Genomic DNA, 19,100 nt, shown 5'->3' with positions numbered 1-19,100 from the left:
AAAATTAATGTTTTAATAATATTTTTATTAGTAGTAGTAGTACTATCATTACATTAAGCAATGTATTTCTGTCACAGTTTCTTTAAATTAAAGTGAACTTTTATTTTGACAAATTGCTGTGAAGACCTGTTTCTGTTTGTTTATGATATGATGATAATTTTTCTCAAAAGAAATAGGAAAATGCTCACAAAGTGACTGTTAAAGCAGTTCTAAAGATTATGTTTGTGTGTTCAGTACGTGTGTAATAAACGAAACTGTGCGTCTGCGCCATTCATTCACACAGAGACATGCAGAACATGCAGGATTCACATTTAAATGTGTTTTTGCAGCTTAATATTCACAAACACATGTTCATATCACGATGTGATCCAAGTTTACTGACCTACTTTTGATTTATTTATTCCAAATTTGACAAATTGCGTGACATTCCGCATTATACGGTATCATTTTTTGACTGGATTCCGTGATTCTGTCCACATTTTCCACATCGTGGAAATCATAAGGCTCTAATTATTTCGTTTGATATTTCCTTCAGATTTTATCTCAATCATGATGCAACAGTCCACCAATGCAAACTGTTGGATTAACTGTGCATAGCCAAGCCTGAAATACATTTTGCTATTTGAAGTATTCAGTATTTCCCAGTTCTAGGATTGTATTTGTTTTCCCAATAAAGGACTTAAGGGCTGTCTTAGCAGAACACATCCTACCTAGACAAGACAAAGTATCCAGTATGACACTTGTGATTTCATTTCAGTTTAACCTCACATAGAAAGCACATATGTGATTGCTATGTAATGCTGAGGAGCAGTGAGTCATCTGATGTAATTTCTCTGCTGTCATCATGACTGTCTGTCCAATCAGCATCACACTGATGCTGATAGCTGCTATTTCAGACTGAAGCTATATTTAGTTGTTGGTGGCAAATGCTGGGCATGTTCAGCTGCCAGGATACAGAAAGAGCACACAAGACTGTCTTGCATCCTTCTGTGCTCTGTTTGCTGTCATGACATATTTTAATTCATAATTCACTAGACAAAATGTTATTATCTTCTAAAACAACATACTCTCTGTTGTTGTTTGGCTTTGTCATAGCTTAAAGACAGGAAGGATGAGGAAATGTGATTGTCTGGGTGCTGTGTCTGGAATTGAGGACTCAAGTGCAGAACAGAGAAAGGTCAAGTTTGTCTGTCATCATTCTTTTCTTCCCCCAACCTACGTCTTTTTTTTCCTCTGTCCTTTGCGCAGCCTTTATTTCGTTCTTTCGAAGAGAAACATTTTGAATGCTCGATTTCAAAGTCAGATCAAGCCGAGGTCTGGAGTGAGATGTCAGATCTATGACGGGTCATCTGATGTGTTTACTTTGTTTGTTGTTTTCTTGTTTATGAATTCTCTGGAGCAGACAACGAATGCTCTGACATTCCTGCCTCATCCTCAGATAAGGACCAGTGAGCATGTCAACAGTAACCAAGCCGAGAGCCTATGTCTTTGCTTATGTGTGTGTGTGTTTTCAGCTGATGCAGACAGGGCTTTGTAGTTTGTTTCTCTGAAAATTGTGTCTGAGACTGCTTATACCAAAAAGTTACTTTTTTAGAAAAGATCTATGTGAATTGAAATAGATTTCCATCCATCATTCATTTAAAACTTTTTAGAACATGGAAGTAAGCAGCATACAATTTTAAAGGGGTTGTGTGTGTGTGTGTGTGTGTTTTCACTCAGTGAAAATCTAGCGGGGTCGAATATTGGGTGCAAGAAAGATTAGTTGAAATATTCTTAAAAATAGCTACTTTTGGGTTCTAGGGAAAGAAGCTTCAGTCGGATGACGTAGGACGTTGACGTTGCACATGTGCCAGTGAGTCTCGCACAAACTAACGTTTGTTTACAGGAGCAAAGGAAGCAAAGTTTCCTTACTTTAGCAAAGGAAAACCAGTCTCTGACATTTTTCTTTACAAATCCTCATTTTGAACTTCTATTTGTGACCGGTGCTGTCTTTATCTATTTCCACGGCATGTTCGCGTTCGTCACTTCTGAGCGGTATATGTGCAATGAGCTGCTTCCGTGTACGACCAGTTGGTGCAAGCTAGATTAAAGTTATTCTTACATTTTAAATATGGATGGATGCGGTTTATTGGACTTGTTTTGGATTGATGAAGAGAAACACCTGCCCATGCCATTCTAAAGCTTGGAAGTGCCAGGGAAATTTGTAATACAACTCTGAATGGATTTGTCTAAAAGATGGAAGTCACATCTAGGATGCCTGGAGAGTAAATAATGGGCTAATTTTCATTTTGGGGTGAACTATTCCTTTAAAATAACCATTTTCTATACATACATATATACAATTAAAATGTAACTTATTCCTGTGTTGTCAAAGCTGAATTTTTAGCAGCCATTATTTCAGTCTTATTATAGATATATCTCTCATGTTTGTGCGTCATGTATTCGCTGAGTTTTAGTTCATTTTAGTGATGCATTTCAACTGGATATTCACAGAGACTGAGAAGACTGAAAGGACACCCTGTATGTTTTCTTTATTTTAAAAAAACACAAAAGTTTGTTGATATGGTGAGTGTACACTATTTTTTTTAATTATTATTATTAACGGAAAATTTGCTCACTTTGTACCACAAAAATCTGAAAAAAATCCTGCTAAATCCTTAGTAGCACTGTAAATTTTATGATAAGAGCTGTGTTTTAAGAAATTGTCTTTCCACAACATCATACAGGTTTGGAACCAGAGGACAATAAGTAATGAGTAAATAATGACATTTTCAATTCTATGGTGGAAAATTAGCTTTATAGCTAAATACTGATCCTTACATTAGTACAGCATGCAAAATATGTCTTTTTCCAAATTCACATAAATAAAAGTATTAATACAGTAATTTGAACAGTAGTGTAATAACAGCAAAATTGCCATTTTCTTAAAGAATACCTATTATGCCTCTTTTACAAGATTTAATGTGTCTCAGTTGTCCCCAGAATGCGTGTGTGTAAAGTTTCAGCTCAAATACCCCACAGATCATTTATTTTTTTTAAATTTAAAAAAGCCTATTTTGAGTGGAAGCAGAAATACACGTTTTTTGTGCATGGCTCTTTAAATGCAAATGAGCTGCTGCCCCCCACCCCCTTTTCCAGAACAGGGCTGTGCCTTTACAGCTCATTCATCACATACTCTGCCAAAAAACATCTGTTTGGTTTTGATTATCATGTCTATCATGCTTAATTCATGCATTGTAAAGCCATTTAAGTTTAAACGTCTGATGTAGGGTTTTCTGAGTGCACACATCCAAAGCACGCACACAGAAAGCGGCTGTCACACAGCATGTGAGTACTGAACTAAGTTTCTAACACTTTCATATCTTATTGCACTTAAATTATCAAATACATACAAGTTTATGTTAAAAGCACACAAGTTACAAAAACACTCGGTTATGTCTCTAAAGGTAAACAGCTGGGAAAGAAATTGTATGTTTATATTAGATCTGTGTGTCAGCAGCGTAATATACAGTAAATAAATCAATAAATCCACTGCTCTCTTGTCTCCTCTGAGGCTAGGAATCTAAATAGTGTTCTGTGGTCATCTGTGCAGCCAAAGACAGAACAGTTAGCATGCTTTGCTCATACTTTTGCCATGGCATTAGAACGTGCGAAAACAAAATGGCGTGCAGATTAAGGGGCGGTAATATTATAGTAAGAACCCTATTATGATGTCACAGGGTGAGCAAAATCTGAGCGGTTCGTTTGTTCACAAGCTTGCAGAGAAAGGCTTACCAAAACAGTTGTCCTTTTTCACATTTTCTGAGTTGGTAGATGCACCAAGGGACCCGATAATAACACTTAAACATGGAAAAAGTCAAATTTTCATGATATGTCCCCTTTAAACTCTCTTTTAAGGATGTACATTGATGCATGCTTTTTCTGGGATGTGGTTCTGGCTACTAATTTTTCAGTTCAATGAAATTCACATTTATTTGTATAGCGATTTTTACGATTAAAAATGTTGCAAAGCATCTTCACAGAAAATTTGGTAGTTTTGTATGTTGTTGTCACACTTAAAAAAAAATCCGTAAAATTGACAGAAAAAAAAAAACGGCAGCTGTGTTTGCCAGAATTTTACCGTAAAAAATACAGTAGCAACAAGTTTTACAGTTTTAATTTAAATTTACGTTTAAATACCATAATTTTATTAACTGATATAATGTTAATGTACCAACCTACAGAAGTACTGAAATCTGTTTTGTACATTTGTAAAAACTGATAACCACCAAAAGCAGGTGGTGATGAGAAAGTCTCAGAATGAACCAAAGCCCATCACAAGCAGATTTTAAATAATAACATATATGCACAGTCACTCACACAAACACTAAACACATCATAGTGACACACATAAAAACTGAAATAATGCAATAAACATTAATTTAACAACATTAAATGTAACATACAGCCCTAATGTACAAAACTGATAAGAAACTGATAAGAAAAAAAAAGAGGAACTAAGAGGAAACAGTTATTTAAATGAAAAAATGTCAAATAAAAAATTTAACGCATGGAATACTGGAAATGTCAATTTACGGTTATTTACTGTACATTTTAGGTTCTTTTTCCACTTCTGAAAATGGTATGTTACCGTAAAATTACACGTAGTGTCCAATACAGTTTTTTACCGTATATAGTAGGAGAATTTACTGTTAACCATTAAACAGGTTTTTACTGTAGCATTTTTACAGTTTTTTACTGTTAAATTCACTGTCATTTTTTACAGTGTATCTGAGGTCTTCAGAGGGGTTGGCATTATCTCTTCTCATGTTGATGTTTATTTTCATATAAACTTCTAATAAATACCTCGTTGAGGCTTGATGCCACATCCCCTGTGTCTGTAGGCTCACCCTGCCACGGAGACCCTGTCCAGCACTTTATCTCATGCTGCTCTGAGCTAGTTTGAAATGACATGCCACTACAGGGCCTCGGGACAGTAGGAACAACCTGCTCAGAAGATCTTGATTGCTGTGCAGTGACTGACAGCACTGAATGAAAGCAAGGCAGAAACCTGATTCCTCGAGTGGAATCACTGATGGAGACACTAGTTTCCCAGCCAATCAGATTGAACCTGAGCGTGTCACAATGAAAGTTCTTTTTTCATACTGCATGTGACAGTGACTTCACAGCAAGTTACTTGCTGCATCCTAATTTCCATACGATCTGTACTATAGGGTATGTGCAATTAGGTTTAGTGTGTCCTATATCTGAAAGTATCATGTCAAAGGTCATATACTGCTTCTGGTGGAAGCTATGATTTGTGTCCATGCATTATTTTTGAGCTTATGCTGTTCACTGAATAAAGAGGAGGAACATGTGGCATTTTATCTTATTTTGTTGTTTGTGTAAAAGTATTGTACTGATGTGTACCAAATATTCTCAGTGAAGAAGGAGGACGTGTGTGTCTGTGTGTGTGGAGTGAAGGAGAGCCTGTTTTGAACTGTGCAGCGCCTGCAGTCCAATCTGTGTGCAGACCAGAAAATAAAGCAATTTGTTATCCACCGAGTCTCTGCAGGGGCGCCTCCTCAGCACTTTTCTTACTCACTATGTGCGTTAGAGAGAGAGCGACTGTGTTTGTAATTTCAGTTGTGATGTGCTGTGTGTATGTTCCACTACATTACCTTAATTGGCCGGGTCTGTCTTTGTGTTCCTCAGTTAAACTCAAAGCAAAGCTCAAGCCCCTCTGAGTCACAAACCATGCTCAAATCTCAGCCCACACTCTCCTCATCTATATAATCCCAGAGGTAAAGCTGGTTGTGTTTGTTAGAGATACAAAATTGAGTGTCAAATTGTCCCATAGACGTCACTCATTTTTGCTGTTAATGTGCTGTTTGGGTAGCAGTGCTTTGTGAAGGTATCTGCTAATGCTGCAAAGATTAGCTCTTACAATAAATAGGGATTTGGTTTAGTCCTACAGTGAAATTGTTTAAAGAAGTCAAAATCAAAAAAGAATTTCCAAGGTGGCATTATTTTATTAATTGGGCTGCTTGGTATTTTAACTCATTAAGGCCATTATTGAACCAAAAACAAATATTTTGCTTGGCTTTTGGATGAATAAGATCAAGTGGATGCTAGAGAGATCATTAACTGTGTGTGTGTGAATATGTTAGGCCTGTTCAGATAAGATCAAGAGCTTTTTAGCTCGCTGGGAGAAGCGCCTGTCTTCCTTTAGGAGCAGGACTTAAAATAAGAGAGGTTGTGTCTGAAACCAAAGGCTGCTAGCATGCTGCCTCAGTGCCTAGTCTGTCAGCAGTGGGAAGAGAGGTAGATTCTACGATTGGCTCCTAAATGACAAAATATCAAATTCAAGTTTTAGAGAATATTTAATAACTCCAGTGCTTATTTCTTTGTAGAAATAGAATAACTCATTCAACTGTGCTATCAAATTACATCTGTTTTGTTTTAAAGTCTAATTTTGTGCCAAAATTTATAGTGCTTTCAAAAATTGACCAAGTGGATGAATCTTAGTATGCAAGATCTAATGTGAACATTGGATACTAACGCTTTTTCCACACCTTTGCAAATTCTAAGTTAAATTATATTTTTGTGTCTTTAAAAATTTTAAAAAGGTTTTTGACATTTGCTCTTGTTTTTTTGATAAGTGCATTAAAGGAGAAGTCCACTTCCAGAACAACAATTTACAGATGATGTGCTCACTCCTTTGTCATCCAAGATATTCATGTCTTTTCTTCTTAAGTCGTAAAGAAATTGTGTTTTTTGAGGAAAACATTTCAGGATTTTTCTCTATATAATGGACTGCTGTGGTGCCCCGAGTTTGAACTTCCAAAATACTGTTGAAATGCGACTACAAACGATCCCAAATGCGGTTGTAAATGATCCCAGCCGAAGGGTCTTATCTAGAGAAATGATCGGTTATTTTCATAAAAATAACACAATTTATATACTTTTTTATCTCAAATACTCATCTTGTCTTGAAGAGCAAGACAAGACGAGCGTTTGACATTAAAAAGTATATAAAATGTATTATTTTTATAAAAATAGCTGATCGTTTCGGTAGATAAGACCCTTCTTCCTCAGCTGGGATTGTTTGCAACTGCATTTGGGATCGCTTGAAGCCATATATAAACTGCATTTTGGAAGTTCAAACTCGGGGCACCATAGCAGTCCACTATATGGAGAAAAATCCAGAAATGTTTTCCTCAAAAAAAACATAATTTCTTTACAGCTGAAGAAAGACATGAACATCTTGGATGACAAGGGGGTGAGTACATTATCTGAAAATTGTTGCTCTGGAAGTGGACTTCTCCTTTAAAGCTGGAAAGATTATATTGGTATTTTTAAACCCATCATCATCGAATTAGATAATGTTAGGCTTTTCTGCAAAAAAGGCCCTTTTTGACAAGATAGGGCTTGTATCATTATATTTCTTGGGCCAGAAAACAGATTTTAAAAAGGCTTATTTGTTATTTTTTTAATAGCATAATGGCTCTAATAAAGAGAAACAACCTTAATTGCAGATGAGTCATGCTGTCTTTGCTGTGTGTGTATGTGACATCATTTCTTTAAAAAGAACAGCTGGTCTAAATGAGGACATGCTATATTTTCTGTTGTTTTTATATAAAGCTATTTATAATCACTGCTTCATGGTTTCCGCTGTCTTGAAAAACCTGGATATATTAGATAGTCTAATTTTAGAAGTGTTATGAATAAAATAAATTTAACTCCATGATAATTTTATAGTGAATATACATTTTTCTAGTAATCCCAAACTCTAAAATACTTTATCATGTAGAAAGTTAGAGTAAAACATCCTCATCTTTACAGCAATAGTTTACCCAAAAATGGAAAACTGCTTTAAAAAACACGTTCGGAGAAATTTAGCATTACATCATTTGCTCACAAATGGATCCTCTGCAGTGAATGGGTGCCGTCAGAATGAGAGTCCAAGCAGCTGATCCAAACATCACTTGTTTTTACAGACATGCAGCTTTTCACTTCTAAAGATTTTAACTGATAGACTGGAGTCGTGTGGATTATTGTGATGTTTTTATCAGCTGTTTGAACCCTCAGGCTTACGGCACCCATTCACTGCAGAGGATCCATTGGTGAACAAGTGATGTAATGCTGAATTTCTCCAAATCTGTTAAGATGAAGAAAGCAAACTCATCCTCATCTTGGATGGCCTGAGGGTAGGTACATTTCAGCAAATTTTCACTTTTTGGGTCCAACTATTCCTTTAAAGGGTTAGTTCGCCCAAAAATGAAAATTTCGTCATTAAATTACTCACTCTCATGCTGTTCCAAACCCAAAAGACCTTTGTTCATCTTTGGAACACAAATTAAGATACCTTTGATGAAATCCAAAAGCTTTCTGGCCCTCCATAGATGGCAATGGTCCATCCATGTAATTATTCCGATTACGGTTGAACCACTAATGTCACATGGACTATTTTATTGATGTACTTGGTACCTTTCTGGGTCTTGATGCTGTCTATGCAAGGTTCGAAATCTCTCAGATTTCATCAAAAATATCCTAATTTGTGTTCTGTAGATGAACAAAGGTCTTACGGGTTTAGAACAACATGAGAGAGAGTAGTTAATGACAGAATTTTCATTTTTGGCTTAACTATCCCTTTAATAAATTCCAGTTCTGAAAAAATCATGGGGCGTTTGAACCACTGTTATAGATTAACGCTCATTCTGCCCTAAAAAGTAAGCTTTTGTTTTTCAGAAAAAACTGTATTTGCCTTATTTATGAATTGATTTTTTAATTGAGGACATCTCCGATTGGCCCAAAATAAGGAGGTTTTGGCAGATTTAGCTTTCTTTTGGGGACAATTTTGTACACTGCGTACACTCTTCTTTTGTGTGATCTTATAAATGGTCCTTGTGATTGTGAATCTGTAAGACATACATGCTCTTATTTCATCAGTATGGTACATGTTTGCCCTCCCTGTAATGAGTCAGACTGTGTCTAGTGTTGAGTGAAGCAATCCTTGAGCATTGAGCTTTCACACACACTGACGTTATGTAATTCAGTCGGCCTTTTCCAATGATCTGTGATTGGTAGCAGCTGAGAGGAAGATTAGAGTGTGTCTGGACAGCAGCCGGCAGACATGCCGAACAGACTCATGCTTATGAGTGCATGTGTGATCTCACTTATGAGCACAAAAAAGTAGGTTTGGGGGTGGTTTGTATTACATTGAGTATGGAAATGAGCAGAATTGAGTGTAGTGTGTCAGTGATTGTCAGTTAAAGTTATTTAATTTGTGGAATGATGAAAAAAAATCAAAGGAGAAGTTCACTTATACAACAAAAAATTACAGATAATTTACCCAGCCATTTTGTCATCCAAGATGTTCATGTCTTTCTTTCTTCAGTTGTAAAGAAATTATGGTTTTTGAGGAAAACATTTTAGGATTTCTCTCCATATAGTGGACTTCAATGGTGCTCGCGATTTTGAACTTCCAAAATGCAGTTTAAATGCAGCTTCAAAGGGCTCTAAAGGATCCCAGCCGAGGAAAAAGGGTCTTATCTAGCAAAATGATCAGTCATTTTCTTTTTTTTTTTTAGATTTATTTTTGGCAGTTTGGCATTTATTTTTGATAGGACAGTATAGCAATGACAGGAAACGAAGTGGGAGATAGAGGGGGGTGGGATCGGGAAAGGTCCACGAGCTGGGACTCGAACTCGGGACGCCCGGAGCGCAGTGGCGCTACATGTCGGTACGCTGTCCACAAGGCTATCGGCATCGACAGCGATCAGTCATTTTCTTAAAAAAAATTACAATTTATTGTTTAGCTCTGCATGGACTCAAGACAGTTATGTCGAAAAACTCCCATCTCATTTTCTCCTCCAACTTCTAAATCATCCTACATAGCTGTTTTACCGTGTGTTTTTTTTGTGAAGGTCGTTGGATCTTCTTTGCATGTACACTGTGTCGGGACTTTTGCAGTGATGTAGGACGATTTTGAAGCTGGAGGAGAAAATGAGATGAAAGTTTTCGACCTACCCTAACTGTCTTGGACCGGAATACACAGAGTTTACACAGAGCTAGACAAGATGAGCATTTAAGGTTAAAAAGTATAGAAATTGTCAATTTTTCGCAGATTGTTTCGCTAGATAAGACCCTTTTTCCTCAGCTGGGATCATTTAGAGACCTTTGAAGCTGCATTTAAACTACATTTTGGAAGTTCAGACTTGCAGGCACCATAGAAGTCCACTATATGGAGAAAAATCCTGAAATGTTTTCCAAAAAAAAACAAACATTTTTTTTGACTTGAAGAAAGAAAGACATGAACATCTTGGATTACATTGGATTACATGGGATGAGTAAATTATCTGTAAATTTATAATAAAAATAAAATATCTAAACATTATAAAACATCCAATCTTATCTTCAAATTTAGTGAGTTTAATGCTTAAAACATCTTAAATGGGATTTAAAAAAGGAAAGTTCAACATAATTGTCAATATATTTTCTTGGTTCAGTATGAAGGTGCACAACTGTATGACAAATTGGACTGTTTTGATTTGGATCAAACTGGTCAATTTTCTTGCTTTTGGGTGCACTTGGATGTGTGTGTTAAGTCAGTCATGGGAATTTAGCCAGTGACCTTGTTGTTGCCATGTGTGAGGTGGTAATATAGTGTCAGTGACCTGTCCTTTAGCTGTGAGTCAGTTCGCTTCACTCTAAATGGACAAATCAAGCCATACGACTGCAGCTGTGTCTCTGGAGTGAAGTGCACTGGCTGTCCTGTCGGTTTGCAGCAAAATGAAGATGTTTAAACAACTAATATCTAATAACGAGACAGAGAATTAAATTTTATTGATTACTGAGGAAAAAAAATCAATGCAACGCTATAAGATTAGAACTTTCTATAGTAACACTTGTTGCACTCTGTTATTTTGGCAAAACTGTTGGGATCCATATTTTATAATCATTTGGAGTGAGGGGGTCTACTTTTCTACTTCCTTCTGAGCTTTTTATATCTGAGATTGTTTAACCAAGTGTAATTGTTAACTATGAACTATATGTTTCTCACAGTTATGCGGTTGCTAGGGTACCCAGGGCATTTTTTAGGGTGTTGCTGTGCGGTTGCTAGGGTACACGGGGTGGTTGCTAGAGTGTTTCTATGCAGTTGCTATGGTACCCGGGGCAGTTGCTAGGGTACCCAGGGTGGTTGCTTGGGTGTTACTAGCATGTTGTTAGCATAATTATCAAGTTACTAGCATGTTGTTATTATGATTAGCCAATTACTGTCATGTTTCTAGCATGATTAGCAAGTTACTAGCATGTTTCTAGCATGAGTAACAAGTTACTACCATGTTGGTAACATGATTAACAAGTTACTAGCATGTTGCTAGCATGTTTCTCGCATAATTAGCAAGTTACTAGCATGTTGTTACCATGATTAGCATGTTACTAGCCTGTTTTTAGCCTGATGAACAAGTTACTAGCATGTTGCTAAATGTTTCTAGTATGATTAGGAAGTTACTAGCAGCTAAAAGTGGCCAAAACCACTTTAAATCACTTTTAAAACCAGCCAAAGCAGCCGACCAGCATAGGCTGGTTTTTCTTTTCTTTTTTCAGTAGGGAGGTTTTAGGCTTTGCTATAGCAATAAACAGCTTAAAACACCATAGGTCTCTTTGTATAAAAGTTTGCACCCCCTCAATGAAAGTCTATCTGATTTTTGGTGGTTTTAATAGTCTGGTTTACGAAAACCGTAAGCCGGATCAGTTAGAAAAGATATAGCAACCCGAGTCAGACCAGTCTGAAGGTATGGGCTGAGTTTGGTGGTTGTAGCTTTAAAAGTTTTAGAAGACAAAGAAGAAAAAGTTTAAACAGGATAACAGTAACAAGCTTTCAGTGCATTTTATTATTTTGTTTTAATATTTTATTACATCCACCATGTAGATCTGCTCTAGTTGTCTGATGTGCATTTTCAAAAGGGGTCAAAACTGAGTCGTACCTGTGGTACCAATTAACGCTAGTTTCCAGATGGTTGCACAGCTTTGAACAGTGTTACACAGCATGAGGAGATGATACGGATAAAGCATCAGAGTAAAGGCATTATATAAAAGGCTGATTAGGCCTGATAGATCGTTGTGCAGCATGGGTTTTTCCCTACATCCATTTAATCTCAGCGTGCGCTGTATCGATGTACCGTGTCGGCCGAGTCGGGCCGAACGCGGGGCTGGAGGGTTTTAAATGAACATCGGTGCTGTGCTTTAAGACAAATGACTGCTGATGAAATGTTAAATATTCATGCTAACACTTACCGCCATGTCAGAGACAAGTTACCCACTGCTCTACAACAGCCATTAAACACCGGCACGCTCCAGATCTATGCTGCCAATCTATATTACGTAAGTCTGTGCTCCGCTAAACAAGAGCATGCAGTGGCAAACTGCAGAATGATACAGCCATTACTCTCTGGCATATCACAGACCCACAGTGCCAAGTCATGTTATGTAACGGCACAAACACACACTAAACACACTGACACTACAACATACACCAGAAGCACAGACTATGAAATCTGTAAGTCATTAATGACAGTGGGAATGTTAATTTTAGATGTGTAGCAAACTATGGTCATGTTTCAGTTTGTTTCAACTTTCAATTCATTGAAGAAAAAAATGTTTACACAAAAAATACAACTGCTTTCAACACTAATAATAAGAAGTGTTCCTTGAGCACAAAATGAGCATTTTAGAGTGATTTCTGAGGGATCATGTGACACTGATGAAAAATTTCCAACTGTAGCCACAAAAAATAACCACAACTTTCCAAAAGCTGGAAGTTATGAGTTATGGAGGACATCTGCAAATTGCTTTTTGCTAGGGCTGCAAAGATGTGTAATCTGTATGTAAGGAGATGACCTGAACCTCTGGCCAACAGAAAATAATGATGTATGCATCCCATGAATCATTTTTAGTCTCTTTCTAACAGAAGTGATTATATTTAGAGAGATGGATGTTTTCAGCCCACAATGTCTGTTCGCAGTTTCTGCAGTGAATGAGGATTTAGAATAATGCTTCTCTGCGTTTTGATATAATGCGGTAGGAATTAACTTGTAAACACTGCTTCTTAAAGGGATAGTTCACCCAAAAATTAAAATTATGCCATTAAAGGAGAACTCCACTTCCAGAACAACAATCCACAAATAATTTACTCACCCCCTTGTCATCCAAGATGTTCATGTCTTTCTGTCTTCAGTCGTGAAGAAATTATGGTTTTTGAGGAAAACATTTCAGGATTTTTCTCCATATAATGGACTTCATTGGTGCCCTGATTTTAAACTTCCAAAATGTAGTTTAAATGCAGCTTCAAAGGGCTCTGAATGATCCCAGTCAAGGAAGAAGGGTCTTATCTAGTGAAACGATTTTTTTTTGGAAAATAAATTCTTTAAATACTTTTGAAGCACAAAAGCGCATGTAGCACAGGTTCTGGGATGCACGTCCATGACGCTAAGTACTATTGAATCACATTGAAAGGTCATGCGTAACATAGGCAGAACAACAGACCCTCTTTGCAAATGCGCAAAGACTAAGAAAGTGCAAGTAAGTTTGTAAACGCTGTTTACAAACAAAAAGGTACAACAATATCCTCCTCTTAAGTTGTAGGAGAAAATAATTTTTCACCATATTCAGTACACAGACAATGAACTTAGTGATTCGTAGTAGTGATGGGAAGTTCGGATCATTTTACGGACTCAGACCTTTGAGTCTCGTTCAGCAAAAATGAATGAATCTTTTTTCAAGTCATTTCGTTAATTTTAGCAAAATATAATTAAAATGTTATGTGTTACTTCCCTAACACATCTACTGCTTACACAAACGTTGATCACACTACAAACAAGACAAAACTATAATGCTATAAGAAACAGAAAAGATTAATTCATTGTTTACCTGGGTCTTTAGTCTATGATTAGCTCACCTCACCTTTTTTTCAGGTTTGAGTTGTTTGATCATCACGTGACAGCCCCATAAAATGAACGAACGACTCAAAAAACCCGAAGACTCGAAACAGGTGAACTAATTCCGCTACAGAACCTAATAGGATGTTCCACATGCGCGACTTAACGAATCACTCCACGAGATGACTTGTTCTTCCCGAGTCATGTTGAAGATTCTTTCAAAAATGAAAGAATCGTTCAATAACAACCCATTACTAATCCCAGAGCCTGTGCTACACAAGCTTTTGTGCTTAAAAAGTATACAAATTTTTATTTTTAGAGAAAAAAAATTGCAGATCGTTTCACTAGATAAGACCCTTCTTCCTCGGCTGGGATCATTTAGAGCCCTTTGAAGCTGCATTTAAACTACATTTTGTAAGTTCAAAATCGGGGCTCCAATGAAGTCCTTTATATGGAGAAAAATCCTGAAATGTTTTCCTCAAAAATCATCATTTCTTTACGACTGAAGACAGAAAGACATGAACATCTTGGATGACAAGGGGGTGAGTAAATTATTTGTAAATTGTTGTTCTGGAATTGGAGTTCTCCTGTAATTACTCACCCTCATGTTGTTCCAAACCTGTAAGACCTTTGTTCATCTTCGGAACACAAATGAAGATATTTTTGATGAAATCCGAGAGCTTTCTGGCCCTGCATAGACAGCAATGCTACTGACACATTCAAGGCCCAGAAAGGTAGTAAGGACATTGTTAAAATAGTCCATGTGACATCAGTGGTTCAGCAAAAATAACGATTTTATTCAACAATTTCTTCTGCTCCATGTCACGTTACCCATTTTTTTGTGTGTGTGTGTCTACGTATGCGTGGTGAACCGTTAAAGGGTTGAATATTTCTCTAACACAGGTTTTTCCATCTGTTAATCCATGCATCCATCCATCCATCCATTTATCCTCATGGATGTTCATTTATTATTAAAATTGGGTCTTCTATCTCCCCATCCCAGGTGTCACTCAGCAGGATGGATGTTGCTGTTCACTAATACCTGCGTGCACACACACACTCACTCACACACAGCTTATGTCAGCCTCTCTTGAGACTGATATACCCATTATGAGGATGAGATGACCATCTGTAGCCCACACACGTATATACCTACACAATCCCACATACGGCCTGGCCCACAACACACCTGCTTCCCTACAGACCAATAAAGTCATTTAGCCATTGGCAGGTACAGTGCTGTGAGACAAAATGCTGGAAATGTACCTATACTTTGATCCCACCATGTGTGTTTGTGTATGTGTGCATCACAGTGGGGGTTAATTAGGGAATTACATTGGCAGTGGAAACTCATCAGTCTTTTGTACATAATGTGACACTGAACACCACCGCTGGTCTGAACAACACTGCTGACATGCCAACACAACACAGGTCACTTCATTGGCAAGTGCAGTGAAGTTAGAGAGAAATGCTGTTTTACCATACTTCATCATCACATTTAAACCTACTATTTAAAGGTGAAGTAGTGTCATTTTTGATCCAGTAGTGTACTATTTATACCAGATTGTTACTAAACATAATTAAATGGTAAATATTTAATATATAGGCTAAATATATGATGAAAGAGTATTGAGACCAAATCATGTGTGTTTTTGTATGGATGTAACACCAAAGAATTGAGTTACAAAATACTGAAATGCTGAATATTTAATATATTCTTTTAATCTATAAAATGGTAACTAGACCAAATCATATTTATTTAACACCAAATAGTTAAAAAAAATATTTAAATGCTAATACAGAATAATACATAAAGAATAACCAGACCAAATTATATATATATCACCAAATGTTACAAAATTATTTAAATGGTAAAATTTAATATAATGTATACATTTATTCACTCACTTATTTATTCATTCAACCACTCACTCACTCACTCACTATGTTTATTCATTTATTTAGTCATTCACTCACTAACTCACTTATTTTTTCACTTACTCACTTATTCATTCATACACTCACTTATTTACTTATTAATTTACTCATTCATTCACTTACTAACTCATTTGTTCACTCACTCGCTTATTCATTCATCCACTCACTTATTTGTTTATTCATTCACTCACTCTCTTATTCTTTTATTCATTCATTTACTCTTTTATTCACTAACTCATTCATGAATTCACTCACTTTACTTATTCATTTATTTGTTCACTCACTCATTTATTCATTCACTCACTCACTTATTCATTTATTCATTCACTCATTCACTATTTTGTTTATTCATTCACTCACTCTTAATTATTTACTCACTCAGTTGTTCATTCATTCACTCACTAACTTTATTCATTCACTCACCCACCCACTCACTCAGTTATTCACTCACTCGTTTATTCATTTACTCACTCTCTTATATATTCATCCATTTATTCACCCACTCAGTTATTCACTCACTCACCCACTCAGTTATTTATTTACTCACTAACTTATTCATTCACTCACTCACTCATTCCTTCATTCATTCATTCACTCACTCTCTTATTTATTCATTAATTTATTCACCCACTCATGCAGTTATTTACTCATTCATTCATTCATTCACTCAGTCACTCACTCACTCATTTATTTATGCATTCATTCACTCACTTATTTATTCATTAATTTATTCACCTACTCACTTGGTTATTCACTCACTCGCTCACTCAGTTATTCATTCATTTTTTTTTCTCTCACAAACTTATTCATTCGTTCATTCACTCACACATTTATTCACTGTCTCTCATTTATTCATTAATTTATTCACTCACTCAGTTATTCATTCACTCATTCATTCATTCGATCATTCATTCACTCACTCACTCTCTTATTCATTTATTTATTCACCCACTTACTTGGTTATTCATTCATTCACTCACTCACTCACTCATTTATTTATTCATTCATCCATTCACTCACTTATTTATTCATTAATTTATTCACCCACTCACTCAGTTATTCACTCACTCACTCACTCACTCACTCAGTTATTCATTCATTTACTCACTCACTTATTTGTTTATTCATTCGTTCATTCACTCACTCACTTATTCATTCATTCATTCACTCTCTTATTCATTAATTCATTCATTCACCCACTTACTCAGTTATTCATTCACTCACTCACTCACTTATTTATCCATTCATTCATTCACTCACTAACTCTCTCACTTGTTCATTCATTCAATCAGTCATGTACACAGTTTAGTCTGGTTTTGGGTCATAGGAGAAAATGTGCTTCTTTTGGCTGTTTGACTTATTGTCAGTGTTTTTTCCCAATTGTTTCTTGTTTTGTTTTCATCTAAATGTTATATACAGATGTGAGTATGATTTTTGCAGTGAATGTGGGCATATTTTGTGACTCTGTATAAGTACTGTATGTCCATTAGAACTGTGTGTGCGTTTGTTTTTCTTTTAGTGGATTTGTATTTATAGTGACTTTTAGACTTGTGCATCTCGCTGGTGGCAATGCAAGATTGCTATAGAGAACGTTGCTATTTATAGGTAGATGATGTATACGGGTGCCCACTGGCTCTGAAAATGTGCTACTATTTCCTACACAGGCACGAGCTCACGTACACATGCGTACATAACACAGATTGTGCGTTGTGCCGCATACAGCCTCCCTGAAGAGAGGCGGTTGCATTAGGCCACATCTACTCTAACAGCAAATTGAATCCATCTAACAGTATTTATTTTCTTTTGTCCCTCAGGAGACTGAGATCAGCAGGAAGAGAAAGGAGTGCGAAGTCCTTGAGGAGGAGGTGAAGAAAAAAAGTCAGTCATGTCAAACTCTGGTGAGAGCCTTTACAAGTTCACATTTTATGAGAGGGTCTCACATGCTGGGTGTCATATCAAGACTCTTCTGAGATGTTTACCGTTAGCTTTTGTAGTCGTGATTCCTACAAGGCCGTAGCTAATAGGGTCAAATGATTTTAGGAACAGGTACCTACATTAACAATTAAAACTTTGCATTTGATATACTGTGGACACATAAGCACATTTATGTATGTAAGGTAAAATAGAGAAATTATATTAATAATATGAGAGCTAGACTGAATGTGCTCTTTTATTCCATTAAAGAAAGGAAAATGTTTTACTGTACCTCACAGTCACACTTAAACATCTGTTCTGTAATTTCTAGCTTACTATTTATTTATTTATTTAACACCAAAATGTAGTCCAAATATATATATATATATATATATATATATATATAAATTAATATAATATATATATATAATAATAACCAGACTAAATTTAATTACATTTAATTAATTTAATATGTATTTAATGTAATATACAAATATAATAAATAAAAAAATAGCAAATCATTTATTTATTTATTTACTTGCTTGCTTGCTTACTTACTTAACACCAAATTGTTACAGAAATATTTAGGTGGTAAATATGTAATATAATATATAAATATAACAAATAAAAGAATAACCAGGCCGAATAGATTTATTTATTTATTTATTTATTCATTTATTTACTTATTTATTCATTTACTTACTTAACACTAAATTGGTACAAAAATATTTAAGTGGTAAATATGTAATATAATATATAAATATAACAAATAAAATAATAACCAGACCAAAAAGATTTATTTACTTACTTGCTACCAATTTGTGTTACTAAAATATTTAAATGGTAAATATTTAATGTTATATATAATATAAGTAATAAAATATTTATTTATTTATTTTAACCAACCAGACTAAATAGATTTATATATTTTTATTTATTTATTTGATTACTTAACACCAGATTATTAAAAAATATATATATTGTGATAAGTGGTCAATATATAGCTAAAACATAACAAATAACATATAACAAATAAAAAAACAAACAAATAAAAGAATATCCAGGCCAAATTTATTTATCTCGCTCCCTTCCTTCCTTCCTTCCTTATTATCAATTTGTGTTACTAAAACATTTAAATCGTAAATATTTAATATTTACTTATGTAAATAGAATAAATAAAAGACTAACCATACCTAATGATTGAATGAATGAGTTTATATATTTATTATAAATAAAAGACTAACCAGAACAAATAGATTTATGTGTTTTTATTTATTTATTTAATTACTTAACACTAAATTGTTACAAAAATATTTAAGTGGTAAA

At 35.4% G+C, this 19,100-nt stretch overlaps 1 protein-coding gene across 2 annotated transcripts in view; it reads left to right on the top strand.

The window, feature by feature from the left end:
- Positions 1 to 19,100, top strand: part of rimbp2b (RIMS binding protein 2b) — a 173,652-nt gene that overhangs the window by 66,332 nt on the left and 88,220 nt on the right. For both annotated transcript variants that reach the window (XM_051118028.1, XM_051118027.1), the window contains exon 4: positions 17,675 to 17,758. In XM_051118028.1, the coding sequence (XP_050973985.1) occupies positions 17,675 to 17,758 (84 nt within the window). The remainder of the gene's footprint in view (positions 1 to 17,674; positions 17,759 to 19,100) is intronic.

The sequence above is a fragment of the Labeo rohita genome, chromosome 8, assembly GCF_022985175.1.
Source record: "Labeo rohita strain BAU-BD-2019 chromosome 8, IGBB_LRoh.1.0, whole genome shotgun sequence".
NCBI lineage: Eukaryota > Metazoa > Chordata > Actinopteri > Cypriniformes > Cyprinidae > Labeo > Labeo rohita.
Note: the sequence above shows the minus strand (reverse complement) of the source record. Positions and strands in the feature narration are given on the sequence as shown.